General features: G+C 34.0%; 1 protein-coding gene across 1 annotated transcript in view; it reads right to left on the bottom strand.

Annotated features, from left to right (window-relative positions):
- LOC145260331 (transmembrane protein 144-like) overlaps positions 1–21,723 on the bottom strand; it is a 72,584-nt gene that overhangs the window by 41,091 nt on the left and 9,770 nt on the right. Inside the window, exons 2-3 of the mRNA XM_080118247.1 lie at positions 14,459–14,742; positions 1,914–2,033 (exon numbers count right to left, since the gene is read on the bottom strand). Of these exons, the coding sequence (XP_079974373.1) occupies positions 1,914–2,033; positions 14,459–14,742 (404 nt within the window). The remainder of the gene's footprint in view (positions 1–1,913; positions 2,034–14,458; positions 14,743–21,723) is intronic.

Raw genomic sequence — 21,723 nt, 5'->3', positions numbered from 1 at the left:
TATTCACGGCACGCAGGTCTGAACACTCAACTCCTCCTAGTGACCTGCTTTTATCGCGTCTGGCATGTCTTATTAGCAGGTACGTCATGTGACCACGTGAGAACTGTGCAAGATTGAAGGCTTTAAAAGATCACGGATGCCATCTTGGATCTTTTTGATATTTCTTTCTTCTCGGCCCGCAGGACAGAAGGACGTTTCTGATGTTAGTGTTGATTATTTATTTATCGTTTGTATAACAACATAAAGCACAAACGCGTGGCCGCTTGCTTCTTTGATGAACATCACATCTTCAGCTTCAGTGGAAAGATAGTAAAAAAAGGAATTTAAAGATTCAGAATTTAGCTTTGACAAAACATCAGAGAGAAAAACGATGGAGTTCATCGCTGAATGTGACCTGACGTATTATACCATACTGAAGTGGCACTCGATCTAGGCAGATTGAACCACTTCTTCCAAAGGAGGAACTTCCATGGAAATATCAAATTAACAAACGATCTCCAGCTGTGTGTATATCCTCATCAGAGAAGTTAACGACATTAAGTTTTTGCAGTTTTTGCAGGAAAGTACCCACATACAATACCTGGTATTCCAAAATAGTCACCTATCTTGTACTGACTAGACTTATTGTTGCTTAACTTCAGTGATTTAATGAGAACCTCTTTTCCTAGGGAACAAGAGAATTCCAAAAGCAAATGGAATGAGGAAAGAAAATATTCCAGCATCTAGGAACATCTACAGTGCAGGGGTGGAGTTTTGTTGGCAGTTGTGATCCAATCGTTACTTGCTGTGTCTATGTCTATGTTTCTGAAATGATTGTTACAGTCTGGCACATGGCACCAGTCCTCATGTCCTAACTACAGTGAAAACGAAAGGCACATCTCCTTACATAAAAGGATCTATATAATGTCAGCTATAATCGTCCAGCAAGTTTGGTCACAAGGTCTTCTTTGCATCTTTATAGGCAGCACCCATCATCGGTATTAAATGATAGGGACCGCTTCTCTGTTGCTGAAAATTAACGCTTGTATAATTTATTGAATGCTGTATAGAATAAGCAAACAAAGCATCTTTTTTATATAAAAATATAGATTTATTTTAACACTGGAGGAGCATATTAAAACTTAGCAGACGTGTGTGTTGCTGACGGTTTTGCAGCTAAAATTGCTCCAGCCACACACAGAATCCAACCATCAACTGTTTAAAGCAATATGATTCAATTCTCCTCTCTTTCTTCATTTAAAGGGAGTGAAAGAGAGAGCGAGACAAAGAGAAATATATTTCAATGCACATGTTTTGTTTATCCAAATTCAGATGTCAGCATGCAAGGCTGACCTGTTGGACATGTAGAGTCTCAGATGAATTTGACTCAACCAAGTTCTATAAACAACTGGCAATCGAACCTGGTTGATATATTCTGACATTTTGAAAATCACACAGCATCTGCATGACATGTGCATGCTTCACCATAAGAGCAAGTTTAGCATAAGGGCCCAAAATGTGGGAAGCTCAAAGCTCCTCCAAAAGGGTCTCTCACCTATTGTACCACAATAGGTTTGGGAGTATATGCTCATCAGAGAAGATAACAACATTAGGTTCTTGCAGTTTTTGCAAGAAAGTACCGTCTTTCCACATACAATGCCTGGTATTCCAAAATAGTCACCCATCTTGTACTGACCAGACTAATCGTTGCTTAACTTCGATGATCTTTACTGGGAGACAAGAGAGCTCGTAAGGCAAGCGAAATGAGGAAAGAAGCTTTCAGAGTAGAAAATATTCCAGCATCCAGAAACATCAACAATGAGGGGGTTGGATTTTGCTGCTTGTCGGTAGGTTTAGGAGCATATAGACATATGTGTGTACTTGTTAAGATTTACTCGATAAGCTTAAATAATAAAGGAAAACGTTTCTCTTACCTGTACACCAAATGACGCCACCGACCATAGCCAATGGGTAGAACACACTTTTCTGTATAATATTGATAACAAGACCAACCATGAAAATTCCGCTGCACAAAATCCACTGGAAAAACATGCCTTAAAATACCAAAGTCAAAAGATTATTGATTAAAAAAAAATGTTTTATATCTATATACATACCGACATTCTATGTCTATATACATACCGACATTCTATGTCTATATACATACCGACATTCTATGTCTATATACATACCGACATTCTATATCTATATACATACCGACATTCTATGTCTATATACATACCGACATTCTATATCTATATACATACTGACATTCTATATCTATATACATACCAACATTCTATATCTATATACATACCGACATTCTATATTTATATACATACCGACATTCTATATTTATATACATACCGACATTCTATGTCTATATACATACCGACATTCTATGTCTATATACATACCGGCATTCTATATTTATATACATACCGACATTCTATGTCTATATACATACCGACATTCTATGTCTATATACATACCGGCATTCTATATTTATATACATACCGACATTCTATGTCTATATACATACCGACATTCTATGTCTATATACATACTGACATTCTATATCTATATACATACTGACATTCTATATCTATATACATACTGACATTCTATGTCTATATACATACTGACATTCTATATCTATATACATACTGAAATTCTATGTCTATATACAGTGATGATCATATTTATTGGCACGGTAAAATAAAAGTTAAATTTTGTCTAATAAATTCTAAAAAAGGGATTAAATTAAAGAAAATAAAGTATATTATGTATTTTTAACTGGCCTTTCCGATGCAGCAATCGGATTTTAGAAAAAATAAATAACAAAGGAACAACAAACATAATTGCAAAAAAACCTTGTTCAAAATTATTGGCACGGCTTTGTTTTTCTTTTAGTATCAGTATAATATCAATCAATTTCCGGTTTACGTGCTTTCTGAACTTTTTTATAGCCATATTATGCTTGTTTAACGCTAATTCAGTGAATAATTTTTTTCAGATAATTTTTAGATAGCGATTTATTTAAACTATTATAAGTGACTAAATTATAATTTTCAATCGCCATGGTTAAACTAAGGAACACAGCGAAGACGTCAGGAAGCTTGTTGTAGCATGCCATACCAATGGGGAGGGCTATGATAAGATTTCAAAGAAGCTAAACCTTCCCAAATCCACTGTTTGAGCCATAATAAACAAGTTCAAATCGCAAGGCCACGTTATGAGTTTAGAGGGTAGAGGGAGAAAAAGGATTCTTTCCCCAAGAGATGAACGGAAAATTGTTCGACAAGTAAAACAAAACCCAAGGATCTCTGTTGGGGAGATTGTTGATGAACAGAGCACCTCTGGAGTGAATGTATCTCGACATACAGTTGGTAGAGTTTTGAAGAGAGCTGGTTTAAAAGCATGTCGTCCGAGAAAGACTCCCTTATTGAAGCCTATGCACCTGAAAGCAAGGCTAGCCTTTGCAAAACGTCATATTGATAAAGATGTTGCATTCTGGAAACGTGTTCTATGGACTGACGAAACGAAAATAGAGTTATTTGGCCATAATAAAGTGTCTTATATTTACAGAAAATCTGGCGAAGCTTTCCTGCCTAAGAACACCATACCCACAGTGAAGCACGGTGGAGGCAGCTTGATGTTTTGGGGATCCTTTGCTGCCTCTGGACCAGGGCGACTTGTTAAGGTCACAGGTAGCATAAAAAAGGAAGATTATGTTAAAATATTGGATGAAAACCTGAAAGACTCTGCTAAAGAGCTCTCACTTGGTCGTCGTTGGTGGTTCATGCAAGATAATGACCCAAAGCATTCGGCTAAACTGACTAAGAAATGGCTTGAGGACAATCATATTAATGTTTTGGAGTGGCCATCACAAAGCCCAGACCTTAATCCAATTGAAAATTTATGGAGAACATTAAAATTGAGGGTAATGCAAAGGAAGCCTAAGAATCTTATTCAATTGGAGGATTATTGTCAGGAAGAGTGGGCTAAAATTACTACTGAAGAGTGCAACAACTTGGTTGTAAACTATGAAAAGCGACTGAGGAAGGTAATCAAGGCCAAAGGCTATACAATTGATTATTAAATAAATCGTGCCAATAATTTTGAACAAGGGTTTTTTGCAATTATGTTTGTTGTTCCTTTGTTATTTATTTTTTCTAAAATCCGATTGCTGCATCGGAAAGGCCAGTTAAAAATACATAATATACTTTGTTATTTTCTTTAATTTAATCCCTTTTTTAGAATTTATTAGACAAAATTTAACTTTTATTTTACCGTGCCAATAAATATGATCATCACTGTACATACCGACATTCTGTATTTATATACATACTGACATTCTATGTCTATATACATACTGACATTCTATATCTATATACATACTGACATTCTATATCTATATACATACTGACATTCTATGTCTATATACATACCGACATTCTATGTCTATATACATACCGACATTCTATGTCTATATACATACCGACATTCTATATTTATATACATACTGACATTCTATGTCTATATACATACCGACATTCTATGTCTATATACATACCGACATTCTATGTCTATATACATACCGACATTCTATATTTATATACATACTGACATTCTATGTCTATATACATACTGACATTCTATGTCTATATACATACTGACATTCTATGTCTATATACATACTGACATTCTATATCTATATACATACTGACATTCTATATTTATATACATACTGACATTCTATATCTATATACATACCGACATTTTATATTTATATACATACTGACATTCTATATTTATATACATACTGACATTCTATATCTATATACATACCGACATTCTATGTCTATATACATACCGACATTCTATATCTATATACATACCGACATTCTATATCCATATACATACCGACATTCTATATCTATATACATACCGACATTCTATTTCTATATACATACCAACATTCTATATCTATATACATACTGACATTCTATATCAATATACAGACTGTGCACGTTTGAGAATGTCAGTATTTATATAGATGTACATCTATATAAATACTGACATTCTCAAACGTGCACACAGATATGCATAATTATTTAAAAAAATAATGTTTGTAATAATAAATATTGTATCTTCGTTTCCATCATTGTTGTATTATTATTTGAATTCCAACGTTTTAAGGAGAAAATTCTAAAATAAAGCTTAAAATTTAAGAAATGATTTGTATTTTTTTTTTCAAAAAGAATATTTTGTTTTTATTTAATGCTGATAAACAATATTTTAAACGATGCTGCATGCAAATGTCGACACAAAGATGTTGATAGTTGGCATCGCATGTTCTTGATGAATAAAAATCTAAAGGATGTAATAAATTGTGTATCCCAGTGACGCACTTATATTCTGCCATGAAAAATGATGCAACCAAATTGTTAAACTTACAGATTGGTTTAATGTAATTTTATATTAAAAATGAAGAAAATTTCTGATATTCAATTATTAACTATCTTCACAACAATACAAATGGAGGTAAAAGTACAGAATAGTTAACATTTGAACATTCATAAGCCTAATAAACAAGATATAATTTATGTAAAATGCATTAAAATGAAATGTTTTACTAAATCCATCAAATCTTTAAGTGTTAGAATGAGTTGCAAGAATTTTATTTACATAAATCATACAAATCCACACTTGATGGAAAATTTCATTCCAATGAGTTTTATAGAAATTATATGGTTTTGGCTTATGAGATCTCCATTGTAATCTATTCTGCATTTTTATTGTGAGAAAAAGTTTTACAAAAACCTTTCTACATATTAATAAGGTTTTGTAGAAAATTTAATTCTAATGCGTTTTATATAAATTATGCATTGTTTTATTTGTATTTATTAATTCTGTACTTTTACACAAATTTATCCCCTACCTATCTTGTTTCTCTGTGATATTCATGGCAACTTGTTAATTCTGGTCAAAGCATTTCAGACGTGAAAAAAAAAAAAAAAAAAAAAAAAACATGCGGTAGAAGGAAAAAATAATTTGTTTTACAATTTCTCTTCAATTAAATTAATTGGTTTTATAATCATTTGACAAAAGTTACTGCCTACTCATCCAAAATGAAATGGCTTTCATTTTATGGTCATACATTTTTTGAATGGTAATTGTGGTTATGCCATCATTCAAATCAGATTAGCTTTTAACCATTCGATGCAAAAGTGTATATAATGATACAACTGAGTTCCAGAAGCAGAGGCCCATTTTGAAAGTTCTTGTTTTTTTTTCATTTTTTTTTCTTGTTTGTTATTTTAATACTATTAGAAAACCCTCCAGTATTGCTTAGTAATGAACAAAGACACTTGTGTACTGTTTGAACATGTTTTCCCACACATATACACCCACACGTACGCACGCACATACGCACACACGCGCACGCATATACACAGCCTCATACGCACACACACACACACGCTAACGTATACACATATACGCACGCATACGCGAAACGTCACTTCCTTTAAAGTGGAAGCTAGACATGCAGTCGGAACACTGACCCCAGTATAAAAGTCAACAAAACCTGTCAACTTCCTCCTTTTTGCATCTAGACCAGCGTTCGATCCGCTTAGTCGACGAGCTGACCGCATGTTCTAATGTCCCTTTTCCTGCTACTGTAATATGGGGCAAGCGCAAGCACATTTAATACGCTTTTTCTCTCCATGAACTGGATTGACTTACTCTCTCTATCTCCCCTTCGCTTTGGCCCATCGACACAGACATGTGCGTGACTTTCTACTGAGTTTAACCCTTTCTTTCTACAGCCGGCTTGCCACCTCGCATTTCTCTATTCCTTCCACGTGCGTAGTCGTCAACGGCTGAATGAACACGTGTATACGAAGACCATCATTTCTCAACAGAAAATAAACGACATGTTTATTTTATTCTAGCATTTGAGTTCTGTGTTTTCTTCATTCAATTCGTTTCATTATTTTTTCTTGTAGCGAGTTAGGGTATTTTATATCCTGGTCCGCAACAGTACGTCTGTTCCCAGCTCTAAACTTCATATTAATATTTTTATACATAGTTTAATGTATAATTTTCAGGTTATAAATAAAATAGTCAAAGTGACGGAGAGAAATGTTACACTTGTCGAAAGTATCAAGCGAGCATTGATATAATAGGCAAGATTAAAAAAATAATATATATTCACATCACAACATGCGTCTCTTGTTCGACCAAGGGAAGTAATTAAATGAGTTATCTCCCCTATAAGTTTCCTTTATTTTGAAGTCAAATGTTATCAGGTTGACAAGAAAGTTCTTGCGGTTTTTAACTTTTAAATTCAGTTGAACATACTTAAGCTTGAACAAAAAGAAGTTATTGATCGAAATGAGCACCATCAGAATCAACACACCCTTGCCAACTCAAAACAAGTGTATTTCATCCATTTGTTGACAGTACTTCTCTGTCATAATGGTTTTGCCTGCATTTAAAAAACTAATGGCTGAGATTGGATGCAAACCACCAAACAGTCATTATGACCTTCTTTTGGTGAAATTCTGGTTTCGGAGAGTCTTGTGGAGCTTCACTACTACTGAGCCACTTTTCATTGCAAGTTACAACCCGGTCAAGAAACAAGTCATTCTTGCTGTGTAAAAGAAGGGAAGCTACACTTCATAACAGCATTTCTTTTGGTTGTCGTTAATTCATTAAATACTCATTTATCAGGTTTTTTTGTCTTCCCAATCTCTCAAGTGATTATGTCTAATTCAGAAGCAAGTTCTCGACTAAGGCTCTTAAGTTATCGTTGTCAACATCCGATGGCCAACCACTACATTCATCATCTTCGAGACTCTTGTCGCCACCACAAAATTTTTTAAACCACCATTGTGCTGTGCGTTCAGTAGTGGTTTCTGGGCAAAATGGTTAGTTGATATCACAAGCTGTTTCAGCAGCTTTTAAATTGTCTTTTTTGTCCATCTTGTATTCAACGTTCTTAAAAGAAGATATAATTGTTTTAAAACGATTGTAATTTAAACGATTAGATAGAGCAAAAAACGCTCTTAAAAAATACATATATGTATACATGGTGTCCACAAAGTCTGGCTACATAATCTACAGGATGTCCACAAAGTCTGGCTGCATAATCTACAGGGTGCCCATAAAGCCTGGCTACATAATCTACAGGGTGCCCATAAAGTTTGGCTGCATAATCTACAGGTGTCCACAAATTCTGGCAATATAATCTACATGGTGTCCACAAAGTCTGGCTACATTAAGTAGCCAGACTTTGTGGACCCCCAGTGCTAACATTGCTCATTATGACAATAATTTAATTTTTTATATATAAATTATTACCAAAAAAGACATCATTTTATTTAGAGTGAAAGGTTTTCTTTGCTAATTGCTTTCTTGCATCCCCTTCACCACTTGAAATGCTTTTACTGAAAACAGATAAAAGGTACATAATGATGTATATCTTAGAATAATACCAATTTGCTTTAATTATAGAGTAGAGCATATCTAAATGTGGGGCCTAGTAGTTTAACATTACAATCAATTAAGAACTTTAATTGAGCCCCACTGAATTTTCAAGGTACATAATTAAATCACTATTTGTGAGTTCAGTGTGTTATCTCCCTTGTATTGAGACAACAGTCAACAAAATGGAACAGACCACCATGACAGACCGACCTTCACCTGCGATGTTTGCAACCAACATTGTAGATCGAAGATAAGCTTATTCAGCTACAAAGGGCGGTGTTCAACAACCTCTACAGGCGCAACGCCATAGTCTTCTAGACTGACGAACGTCAACAACAATATAGAGATATAAGAGCTCTATTTCGTTTGCGATAAGCTTTTAGAGTAATCTTCCTTGTTAGTTATTGTATTGCAATCAGTTTTTAGAGTAGTGTTTCCCAACCTGCTTACCTTTGTGGAACCCTTTAAATAATAGCAATATCCTGAGGAACCCCTACATCAGTAAATATTTTATAATCTTTTTTATTTTTTATCCTTCACAATGCATTCAATATTTTTCTTTTTATAACCAGTTTTGGTTTTTAAAACATTGTACTTGACAATTTTGAAAAAAGAAAAATTAACATATTTTTCTGACTAGTTCAAACACATAACTGAATTTTTTCCCCACTTTATTCCAAATTTCATATATGTATAAGAAAATTATATTTGGAAAAAAAAAACAATCTGAAAAATTTATATGTGTAAATACATAATAATCTCAGTCTATTTTTTTGTATCTCTTGAAAGAACTCTTGACAAGTTTTTAAGGAACCCCAGAATTCTGCAGAACTCTGGTTGGAAAACACTATTTCAGAGTGATCTCCCTTGCTCATTTTTGTTGTTGGCTATTGGCTAGAACAATAAAGATGGCAGTTTGGACATACGACCGTGAGTGTCCATTACAGGATTTATGTAACAAGTAACCTAACACCATAGACTTGAGTAAATAATGCTGTTATATCAATAAATGTTTTCAAGCATGTCCATATTGGCTTGCTGAGAATTGAGTGCGAATCAACAGCTGTTAATAAGAAACTTACAAACTATGATTATAGGAGACATGTTTCAGATTTTTCTAAAACAAAAAAAAATAACATCACATGAGTGTAATTACTTTATAATGAAGTCTCGAGTTCAAATCACATGACTATTAAATATCATTAGAATGCAATGTTAAGGGAATTATTTTTCATCGAATTTCTCATTATATGTGTGTTTACAAATTTCAGTAAAACATTGGTTAGTCACTTCATAACATATGTGAGTTATTTAATTTGGAAGAATAAAACAACATTTTAAAAACAGAATACCCATCCCAGTATGGGTAAAATTAACCCCTAAAACAGAACAGTTTTGTATTAGTTTTATATCTCCTTATTAAAATTAATATATAATGCTAATAAACCTTATTCTAGATTCCTTATTTAATTTCTAGAATCAAAATTTACTACATGAATTTTGATTCTAGAAATGGACTAAAATTTAAGGCAAAAGCTAAAGGGGTCTTTAAGACGAATTTGAAATTCAAGGAATCTTACTTATTTGATGTCTAAATATTATAAATTCAATTTAATGCAAATCTGAAATATTTGGATCTAGAAATGGGAGATTCTGTCCATATCAGGTCTCTTCAAACAAACCATTAAAATACTTCCAAGTAAAATTTAGGGAATCTTCATTAATTTATGTTTAATATCACTTGTTAGAATTTCACAAAAAATTAGAAATATTAGTATTGCCATGAATTGTTTCCATCCATTTCTGCCTACTTTCCATAAATTAAAGTATATATACTCACCCTAATGCCTAGCAATTTTGTTCCAAAATTTATAATGCTCAGTTAATCAATTTAAGAATGAATCTTGTACATACAGATGGCATAAAAAATGTAGGGTCTTATTAAAACGAATTCTGGAGAAACGATGCATTAAGTAGCCGAAACCAAAATTTTATTTTTATATCTAAAACGTTTTAATATGGGAACGTAAATCTTTACAAAACAAAAACGATGACACCAGATTTATTTTGATAGCATCATTAGCCACCGAATTATGACCAATTAAATTTAGATGGGAATTTTTTTAAATTGCTGATTTCTGATATTCATTCAGAAGCTAATGTATTAAAGTATATATCTAAAAATGCAGGTTTTAAACAAGTGAAAAATCCTTACAAATTTTATGTCATCTGTGGTAAATAAAAATTAATCATAAAATGCAAACAATTATTGAATCAAACTAGCTTAAATATTGCGTAAAATCGCATTATCTCACAAAAACATATTTTATAACATTTTGTAAATAGTTTAAAACTTGTTTCATTTAGTTATATTTACAACTTTTTCCTATGCAAACATTTTAATTTATTTGTTTTTTATTTTTAATTTATTTTACTAAGTTTGATTTCAGTTTCAGTCACGTTTTTTTATGACCGAGCAACGCCCCCCCCCTCCATGCCTCCATTGACACAATATTTTGCCCCGACAATTTTTTTGATGTAAGGGGCACAGTACAGTCAGGGAAAAACAGACCCGAAAGGAATTCCAAAGTCTAGCAGTTTGAGGGAAGAAACTATTTCAGTAGAAGGCTTTCCGGCATCTAGGGATCTCTTCAGTGCAGGAGTGGATCTTGCTACTTGTTGGGTTAGTCGGAGGTATTTATGTTGAGATGATACAAAGGTTTGTTCGTTGGTGCAAGAAATTTCAGCAAAAACCCAACAGCCAGCCGAGGATGTATCACTACCATTGCACACAGAAACCACTATTTCCACTGCTTTCAGCAAAATAGATGTACTGAGACTAAAGCTGCCAGCAACCACTGTAAAAGAGTAATAAAGAATACAAGAAAGCCGCAAGTCCAAAGTTAAGCAGTGGCTTGATTCGCATGAGTTTTGGTGGATAACAAACAAGATCCTGAACCGAAGAGTGTCCTCTATCCCAACAATCATCAATGGACCTGAGTTAATCTCATCAGCATCAGACAAAGCCAAATCTCATCAGCATCAGACAAGACCAAGAACTTTGCAGCAAATTCTATCCTATGTGGTCAGGGCCGCCTACTTCCCGTATTTCCTCCTGTGAAAACACATTATGCAACATACAAATAACTGTGCATGATGTTGCCAAACTTATCAAAAATCTCAGTCCCACTAAAGCAACTAACCTCGATGGTATTTCAATTATACTGCTCAAAAAGCGTAAGCCAGTACTAGCCCCCATACCTACAAAGCTGTTAAAACGTTGTCTTAAGGAGAAATGCTTCCCAACACCCTGGAAACCTCTTCAGTCTGCCCCATATTTAAAAATTCAGGTGATCGGTTATCTCCCTTTCGGTACAAACCACTCAGTCTCCTGTGCATCATGAGTAAACTTCTGGGATTTGTGTTAAACAGAGAAGTGATCAATCACCTCAACAGAAACAACCTCCTCAGTGACACGCAATATGGATTCCGCCCGTCTAGACCTACAGCTGAGGTGCTAACAGTAATATCTCACAGGATTAGTGAATCTCTCGATGCTGGCTTTGTTACTCAGGCAATTGACATATCAAAGGTTTTCGATAGGGTGTGGCATAAAGGCGTGCTACACAAAATCTCCAGCTACGGAATAGCTGGAAATGTGTTCTCAATTATTAAATTATTCCGTTTTATTTATAAGAGTAGTGGTTGATGGGCAGAAATCAGAAGCTCACAGTATTAAATGCTGGCATCCCTCAAGGTTTAATCCTGGGCTCAACTCTCTTCATAAACGATCTCTCAAATCACATTCTTAAATCATTCAGAGACATTTATGCAGACGACACTACCATCTATGATAACAAGAAACGGCCAAGATCTCCCTGATTCTATCTCTTCTGATCTTCAGCAATGGTGCAATGGAGAAAAAGGTGGCTTGTAAATTTTAATGCATCTAAAACCAAACTTCTATCTTTCCATCATCAATGCTCTGACCCACATTTTTTTTTTTTTTTTTTTTACACAGTGATCACCACTTATCAAGGCCCGGAAGCCACTCAGGGATAAGGGTTATTGCAAGTACATTACGTTAGTGTGGAGATTTGATGAAGTGTTTACTTAAGAGGGCGGTTCATTAGGAATTTGTTAACATTGGACTTGAAGACATCCAAGTTGCAGTTCGGTGGGAAGCAGGCAGACGGAACAGAGTTCCACAGGCGTGCAGTTCTAAGAAAGAAGCTTTTTTTCATGGAATCCGCGTTTTGATTTAGGCACAGATATAGAGTGGGGGAAATTTTTCACAGTGGATTCAGTTAGACGGGTGTTTTTCGTGAAGGATTGGCAAGGGGGGACCAGAGATTGGAGTTCAGACGAGCACCTGCCATGGAAATAACGATAAAACAAGGATAGGCTCGCAACGTCTCTTCTGTGGGAGAGAGGTTGCAGGGTAGAGAAAAGGGCATCCCCCACAAAGCCACGAAGTCTATTTTGTACTCTGTCAAGGCAGGATAGGCTGTTTTTTGCAGCTCCTGCCCAGATATGGCAACAGTACTCCATCCACATCTAGCTCCTATTAAAGTGTGCGGCTCTCACCTTGAGAACGCTCCATGTTTAGACAAACTTTTTGGTCTCACCTTCAATCATGATCTAAAATAGAGTACATACATCAATTCATAGCCAAGGTCGCTGGAAAAATGGTGAGAACATTTTACTGCTCCAGTAGATATTTCACTGCTGAACTAATTCTCTACCTACATAAGAGCCAAGTACATCCTAAGATTGAATACTATTGCCACATCTGGCAGGAGCTGCTGGAAGTACCCTAATCTGCCTTGACAACGTTCAAAACAGACTTCATAATCTAGTAGGTGATGCCCTTTTCTCTTCTCTGCAGCCTCTTTCCCACAGAAGAGATGTTGTGAGCCTGTCCCTGCTCTATCACTAGTTTCATGACAAGTCTTTGACTGAGCTCCAATTTATGGTCCCCACTCACCAATCTTGCACTAAAAACACTCATCTAACCAAAATTGCTATCAATAAATTCCCCCACTCTATTGTTGCCTAAACTTAAACATGGATTCCATGAACAAAGCTTCTTCCCTAGACTTGCCCGCCTGTAGAACTCTGTTCCGCTGGTCTACTTTCCAGCCAACTAAAACATCATTATTTTCAAATCTAATGTAAACAAGTTCTTGCTCAGCCATCCTCATAAATGATCTAATTATACCAAATTCCTTCTACAAACGATTATTATGCAACTGGGCCAAATGACTACAATACGCACATTAGCTCTTATCATTGAGTGGCTTCTGAGCCTTGATATGTGGTGACCCCTTTGTAAAAAACCATATTCCATAAAAATACATGTAAAATAGGCACAGGGATACAACATTTCATCAATGAGACAGGGGTTGGAATTTGTTTAACAGTGTGGGACCTGTTAGGTTAGCAATTCTTTTTTTTAACCTTATATAAGAGTGAGAGAATAGTAGTAGATGCACCAGGCCAGATGATGGGTGAACAGAGGTACAGGATTTGATTCTTACAAAATGAATGAATTATTTATTATAGGTTTTATAGGATCATCATTTTCTTATGATACTCACATCATTCATATCAAAGTTAAAATTCTGTCATCAAGATGAATATTATGAATTATTATGAATATTGGTCTGGGATCTCTAGCCTTGATATATATATATATATATATATATATATATATATATATATATATATATGCATATGTATAAATTAAAATTTTATTATTTAAAAAAGAATAAAAGAACAGCTGGAATGGAACCTCAAACACTACAATCCCACTAATGTGCAATTTTGACTTCATAAACTGCACTTTCCTCAAAACTGAATTCTCTCTCCCATGCCACAAATGCATTGGAAGTGCTGTTATCCTGCTCTGATCACTATCTAACATAAACTCGAATCTTACATTATGAAGACAGTCTTGCAGTTAAAAAAAACATGAACTTACCATCTCCAGTTTCATATTTTTTCACAGGAACAAAATTGCTACCATAAAAAATAACAGCAATTGAAGCGCATATGTAGCCAATAGAGGGTGATGTCTTTGGTGGTATTGGTGTCGTAACAGGAACAGAGTTCATCGTCGATGCCAAAGTGGATGTAACATTTGCAATCAAATATAATGGATCGGCTGCCATTTTACTTTTGTAGAGGTAGTGGTTGTGTACAAATTTGCTGGGAAAGAATCGTTCGTCCTCTTTTGATACTAATTCATTTAAAGTGTTGGATACTCTGCAGAAAATAAAAAAGAAAAGTTTTTTAAAAAAATGCTGTTGGTATTTGTTTTGTTTTAGAGCATATTAAACCTTTCGGGTTATTCAGTCATTCTGGTGGGATGCGTCTAAATTTTTGAGATAAGGATTGATAATTCGTATTATTTGAACTACTGTTCTCATCTTGAGAATGTAGTCAATGTAGACAGGTCTTTTTCGATTGTATCTTGTCGAACTCGGGATGGTATGGCTGAGCACATATGAAGGGAAAAGGTAAACCATCTACTCTCATGGGATGAAGTAAAAATTATAGACAAAGAATGGTGGAGAGGTAACGATTCAAAGAAGCAGCATACATAAGTAGATTAGTATAAAATTTAACGCAATATGGGAACCATTAATTATACATAATAGATAAAGTTGCAATTAAATAAAAAAAATTGTTTAAATATATATATATATATATATATATATATATATATATATATATATATATATATATATATAATAAAACTGGTAATTAGTAAAAACCTGAAGAGAGTGCTCAATACTATTGCAGAGCAAATGTGTGTTTTATTTTTTTATTACTGTTGTATCTGTTTGATTACATATGTTTCGAATGTTGGACCATGTTTACGATCCAACAGCCTCGTCAGACCTTACAGAAATGGTTGTTAGTATTTGGAAGAAGTGTTTTAGAGGATATACGAGAAAAAAAAAAGTGGGGGGGGGGTTAAGAGATAATAAGAGGGAGGGAGAAGGGTATAAACAATATTTAAGTTTTGAAGGTTAAAATACATTAGATTGTAGTGTGTGTGGGGAGGTAGCAGATTCAGGTAGGCGTGGGTGGAGATATATGGATATAGGGAGGGGGAGAGAGGATTGTAAAAAAAAGGGGGGGTTAAGGAGAGGAGGGGGATTTCAATTTTTAGGTTTTAAAATTTTTGACTACTTTTCGGTTGTTTAGCCAGGTATATAAAATAGGGGGGAGAGAGAGAGAGAAAGGGTTTGTGTAAGTGTCATATGTGTTTGACAAGTAAAAGGTCGACTCGTTCATTTCTGTTGACAATGAGTTGTTTTTAGGTAGTTAAGGGTTAATATATATGCCAACACACGCGCAAATAGCCTTACATACAGACACATACATATGTACATTTTTACACATCCAGACACATACGCACATACACATATCTATAAACAATATATATGCAGACATACATGCATCTATATACACACATACACACAACTCCTATACACATATACATACTCATATATATATATATATATATATATATATATATATATATGATGATTGCAACGTCTTGTCAGACGAGTGCTACTCCCTCAGACACTTAAAGTCCATGAGCCCAAAAAATGACTTCCATCGCCACAGGACCATTTTTATAGATAAATCCCTGAGGGAGTATCTATACACAGATGATGTTACAGAATCTTAGCTTTGTATAATAGCTGTCTCTCTTTCGGATCAAAATGTTGAGATCCAGCGACAAGCAAGAGCAAGATAGCCAGCAACAAGTTAAACTGCAGACCAGCTTAATGCGGGTACTGGTCTCGCGCTTTATGGTTTTTTAAATCAGAGATTTGCTTCTCTTAGAAAGGTTGCCTTCACCACGGCTTACGGGGGCCCTCTCCACCCCAGCACACACATACACACAAACACACACAGTGCTAGTTGGCCGTTGACCCCGAAAAAGGGTTCATTCGCCCTTTGAAAGGTCTTGTTTTTAATCCTTCAGGGAAACTAGCCACCCTCCTCACCAAACAAGTCTGGTGGGGGGAACCAGTTTAGTCGCCAGTGACCCGACCATGAGGCAGGTAGTACTGGGTTACATAGATATACAAATATATATTCATGCATATACACACGCCCCATGAGTACATACATCCATACATGTGCACATAGAAATATATACATAAGCACACATAAGGATATATACATAGACTCAATCATGCCCGCACATACACATACATATACACATGAAGATACATGTATGCATACAGGTAAGTAAGTAGGTGCGTTAAAGATGATAGTATTTCTGGCATATCTACAAAAAAGTACATATATATGTACATACAGATATCAATACAGATTGCAACATACGTACACCCCATATAAATGTGGAGAGTTTTATTAGTAATTAGTAAGTGAGTGGGGGGGTAGTTGGATTCATGGATAGACGAATGTGTAGATGGGTAAGGTAATATAGGTATGGGGAGGGTGGAGTAAGGAGATTTGGTTGTGTTGATGTTACAGTAATTGGGTGTATGCAGTAGATGGATGTATTGTGTGTATTATTCAGCGGGTCCAAAAGAATGTTGTCTGAGGGATGTTTCAGAAAGGTGTATAATTGCTAAGGAGGTGAGATTTGTAATGCCGGCAGTTTATGGTGGTTTCATGTTTTCTATTTAGTAATCTGTCTATCTTTAAAACTGAATACAAAACATTTTTCTTTCAGGCATGGGGAGTCTAAAGATTTACATACGTTAGATTTTTTAAGGATTTCCCACATAATGGTTGGTGTAAGGTTATTTTGGATTAGATCTAGATATTGGGAGGTTAGTGAAGTTTTGTTAGGGTGGTTAGGGTTTGTGAAGGAGCATTTATGTACTCTAAATTTATCTTTAAAGGAGGTGCCTGCCAAGCCAATATAGTACTTTTTGTCGTTTGGGTTTTCTTCAGGTGGAATTGTGGCTTTGTACACTACTTCTGTTTGTAGGCATTGTTGATTAAGTGGGCATTGGGATTTGTTGGTGCAGTTACAATTATTTCTACTAGTGTTATTTGTGTTTTTATACTTGTTAAGTATTTTCCTATTGTGTTTCTTGATTATTTGTTCTAGGTTATCAGTACAGCTGTAGCTAAGCTTAATTGTGTTTTTATCAAATATTTTGTGCAGTGTGTGATTGGGTGGAAAATGGTTGTTTATTAGTTGAAAGAATTTTTTGCATGGTTTCGTTTTAACCATTATGTTGAAGGGGGAGTTGAACCAAATTATTTTTCTGGTCCTATTTTTCTTGTTTGAGGTATTAGAGGAATTAGGTTCAATGTAATTAAAGATGGTGTTTGGGTGACCACTTTTTTAAGGGCATTTTCATAAAATGTTATATGTTTGTTGAATATTTCAAGTTTAGAGGAATTAGTACTAAGTTTTTTTCGATAGATGTAGGGACATGTTTAATGATATGTTTTGGGTGGTTCGATAGTGGATGTATATAGAGTGGGTAAGTATTGTCTTTAGTGTAAGATTCATATGAGTTATTTGAGAGGTTGAGAGTTATACAGAGAAAGTTAACAGTTTTTATGTTAGACTTAATGTCCAGTTTTAGACCTATTCTGTTCATTTCTTTAGTTTTTCGCATTTAGGGCCATTTAAATTTTCAACTATGATCAGCCCATCGTCTCTATATAGTCCTATGTTTTTGTTATCTATAGTTTTTGTGAGATTATATAGAATGAAGAGACCAACCAGGTCGGTTCCTTCTGCTGAATCCAGATATCCCATTGAGAGGTCAAATGATCCGGGTTGGTTCTTCTTAGTCCATTGGGTGTCTTAGTTGATTTGTACTGTTTTCCTAGATTTTTTGATAATCTCCATTTCTGATGGTTGTAGGTCAGAGAGTAGTGAGGCAAAGTCTAAGACCTCGTCAAACAGTTCTTTTGATATTGAAGGATAGTAGCTTTCAATGTCGAACTGGATGAATGCGGCCTTCTTTTTGTTTTGGATATTATTGAACCATTTAATGGTGTCATTGGTGTTAATCATATATATATATAATCTGTAGTAATAATTAGTGATCTATAGTGATAAGTGGTAAAAGTGTACATTTAAAAAACGAGAATAGGTTTATTGCTAGCAAACTTCATATTAGAATTGTCTACAAGGTTATAAAGTACTTGGTAAATTTTGGTTAGGGGTTAAAGGTTCAATTCTCAGTATGGGCTATACTCAAAATACAATTGTGAATTATTTAGGACTTCTACCCAGTGATAGCTGACTGAACAAGAGCATGCTACTCTAATGGAGTAAATAGTTCCTTCTGAAATTCCATTTTGAATCTGAATCCCGAATTTGACAAGATATACCTGAAGAAGGTCACAGGTTACATCAAGATGAGAACAGTAGTCGGAATAATCAAAATAATATGAATTCTAGTAGAAGTGCTTAATATCTTTAAATGATTATTTAACAAGTAATGTGTGTAAGGACACCTATTTATATATTTCAATTATTTATTACAAAAAAGATAAATGAAAGTTTGTGTGACTTCTTAAAAGTAAAAAATCACACAACACACACCCAAAAAGCTAATATATTCTTTTACAACATTGCTTCGGAGAGAAAATTAATATACGTTTTTTTTTTGTTTTTTTTTTTTGGTCCTTATTAAAATAGAGTCGACAAAGCGATTTTTTTAATATGTCATTTTAAGAAAAAACAGTATTATGTACTTAATTGTCATCTCGAAAATAGTAATATATCCAAACATTACAAAGTCGAGTAAAACAACTGCTATTGTGTTTTTAGTAAAAAAAACGTCTATTGCTTATAGACAACAAATATTAGTAATCTAAAATATTCATTCCGAGTTATGTCCCTTGTGTGTGAACTCTTAACTGTCTACTTTATAATGTCTAAGAAAAATGCAATTTTACCCAATTTTCTGTAAAAATTAATTTAAACTATAAATAACTTTCTACTCAGTGAATGTTTGTCATTTCTTGAATAATTACTGTTTTCGACATGAAAATTAAGTATGTAATATTGTTTTTGCTTCAAAAGACATTTTAAAAAATCAATGTGTCGACTCTACCTAAACAAGCACCATATATATATATATATATATATATATATATATATATATATTCAGGTAAACATTATTAAAAACAACAGAGATACCTTGCTTAATAATTCTTTTTTCATTTTTTCGATCTTTCGTAAGATTTTTTTAACTTCAAGATGGAAGGTATTTACAAATGTTCCATGGTTCACACGAGCGCTTTCGATTCTTTCTTGAATCATCATCAGGTGGAGATAAAATAGTAAAAATAGAAGTGAAATATATATGATAAAAAGAGTTAATGAAAAGTCGATTAAGATATACATTTACGAGTGATAAAAAATTTTTTTTTTAAATATATATATATATATATATATATATATATATATATATATATATATATATATATATATATATATACTAGCAAAAATACCCGTCGTTTACTGGGTTCAAAAACAGCTTACAGAAAATGGACTTTGATTTATGAAAGTATGATAGGTTATGAAAAAGAAGGGTTGTAAAGAGATAGCTTCGAATTTGGGATATCAAAACCAAAGCAAAATATGATGAATAAAATAGATAAATCTCATAATTTATTATACCATACCTGTTCACATTGAAACACTTATCACAATATTCTGTGGATCTATATTAAAAAACCTTGTTAAACTCTGTGACATATTCCCATTCTATGGAGGTCAGGTGCGAACGAACACCCCATAATTTTATTATACCATATTTCTTCAAACTGAAACATAATTATCAAAGTATACTTACGCAGATAGATATGAAAAGTCTTTATCAAAGTTTGTGCCTATTTCCATTCTATGGAGGCCAGGCGCAAACGCAGAACCCACAATTTTATTATACCATCCGTATTTAAGTTAAAACATACTTATCAAAGTATTCTTATGTACATCTATATCAAAAACACTTGTAAACGTTTTTTTTTTTTTAATTTTTTAATTTTTTATTTCCATACTTTGTGGACAAGGCACGTACGCAGACCCACAATTTTAATGAATCATCATTATGTCAGATCAAACATACCCATTCCTGTGTCGTGTCTCGATACATCTATCATTATATCTGATCAGTTTTCTATAATAGTCAACCATATAGGAGCCTATTCGTGAGCAGACACACACACAGACGTTCAGCTTTATATATATATATATATATATATATATATATATTTAATTTAGCAATCAACAGGAACGAAATTAGTCAGAAGGATTGAAAGCGATATTCATCCAGTTTACCCCCCCCCAAAAAAAAAAAATAAAAAAAACAAGGGCAGGAAATAGATAGAGAAAAGACTAGAGCCAGATACAATATTGTGAGTTTAATAATATGTTGTGACTTCTGAACGGCGACATGGAAAGTTAAGGATTGCAACAAAAGAGTACTATGTTGCAGCTTGTTTTACCGAGTAGAACTGCCTACAGGGGGTCTCTTTTCTTTGGAGGTGGGTATCCCTTTGAATGGGGTTACAGTCAGCAAATCTGTGGGACCCGCCGACAGGGCAATATACAAATCTCACCTAAATCTACAATCCAAAACGAATAGAAAATCAAATGATTCTAAAAAAAAATTTGTGAAGAATGTATCAATTTGAAGATGATTAAATTGTTTGCAACGAAATCTAATTGTTTGTTAAAAATGAGAAATTTATACCAGGTATGTATATATAATGTGTGTGTTGTGTATACATTCACTGTACTTAGACCTGCTTTGTTCCATATATCAATTGTATACAGTGTCATTTTGTTTATTTATTGTGGTTACAAATAAATATGTGGTCAGAGATCGGCGTGGACAACGTTTCCTTCCATCAAAATGTTTGGATAATCAATTTTTTTTTTTTAAATAATGATTAAGCATCACATTTTTAGATTTTTTGTTTTTTATTACATAGGCATCACCACTTATCAAGGCCCAAAGGCCACTCGAGGATAAAGGTTAAAGAGTGTACAGTAGTCAATTGGACAATATAGTAATCGTTAGTAATGGAAATTCGGTAAATTTAACAAGTTAAGTGGAGGTGCTCATCAAGAACATTATGTTGGACTTGAAGACAACCATATTGTAGTCAGCTGGAAAGCAGGCAAACGGAAGACAATTCCACAAGCGTGCAGTTCTAAGAAAGAAGCTTTGTTCATGGAAACTATGTTTAGGTTTAGGCACAGATTAAGAGTGG

The sequence above is a fragment of the Euprymna scolopes genome, chromosome 3 (assembly GCF_053919585.1).
Source record: "Euprymna scolopes isolate OS-2025 chromosome 3, ASM5391958v1, whole genome shotgun sequence".
NCBI classification, from domain to species: domain Eukaryota; kingdom Metazoa; phylum Mollusca; class Cephalopoda; order Sepiida; family Sepiolidae; genus Euprymna; species Euprymna scolopes.
Note: the sequence above shows the minus strand (reverse complement) of the source record. Positions and strands in the feature narration are given on the sequence as shown.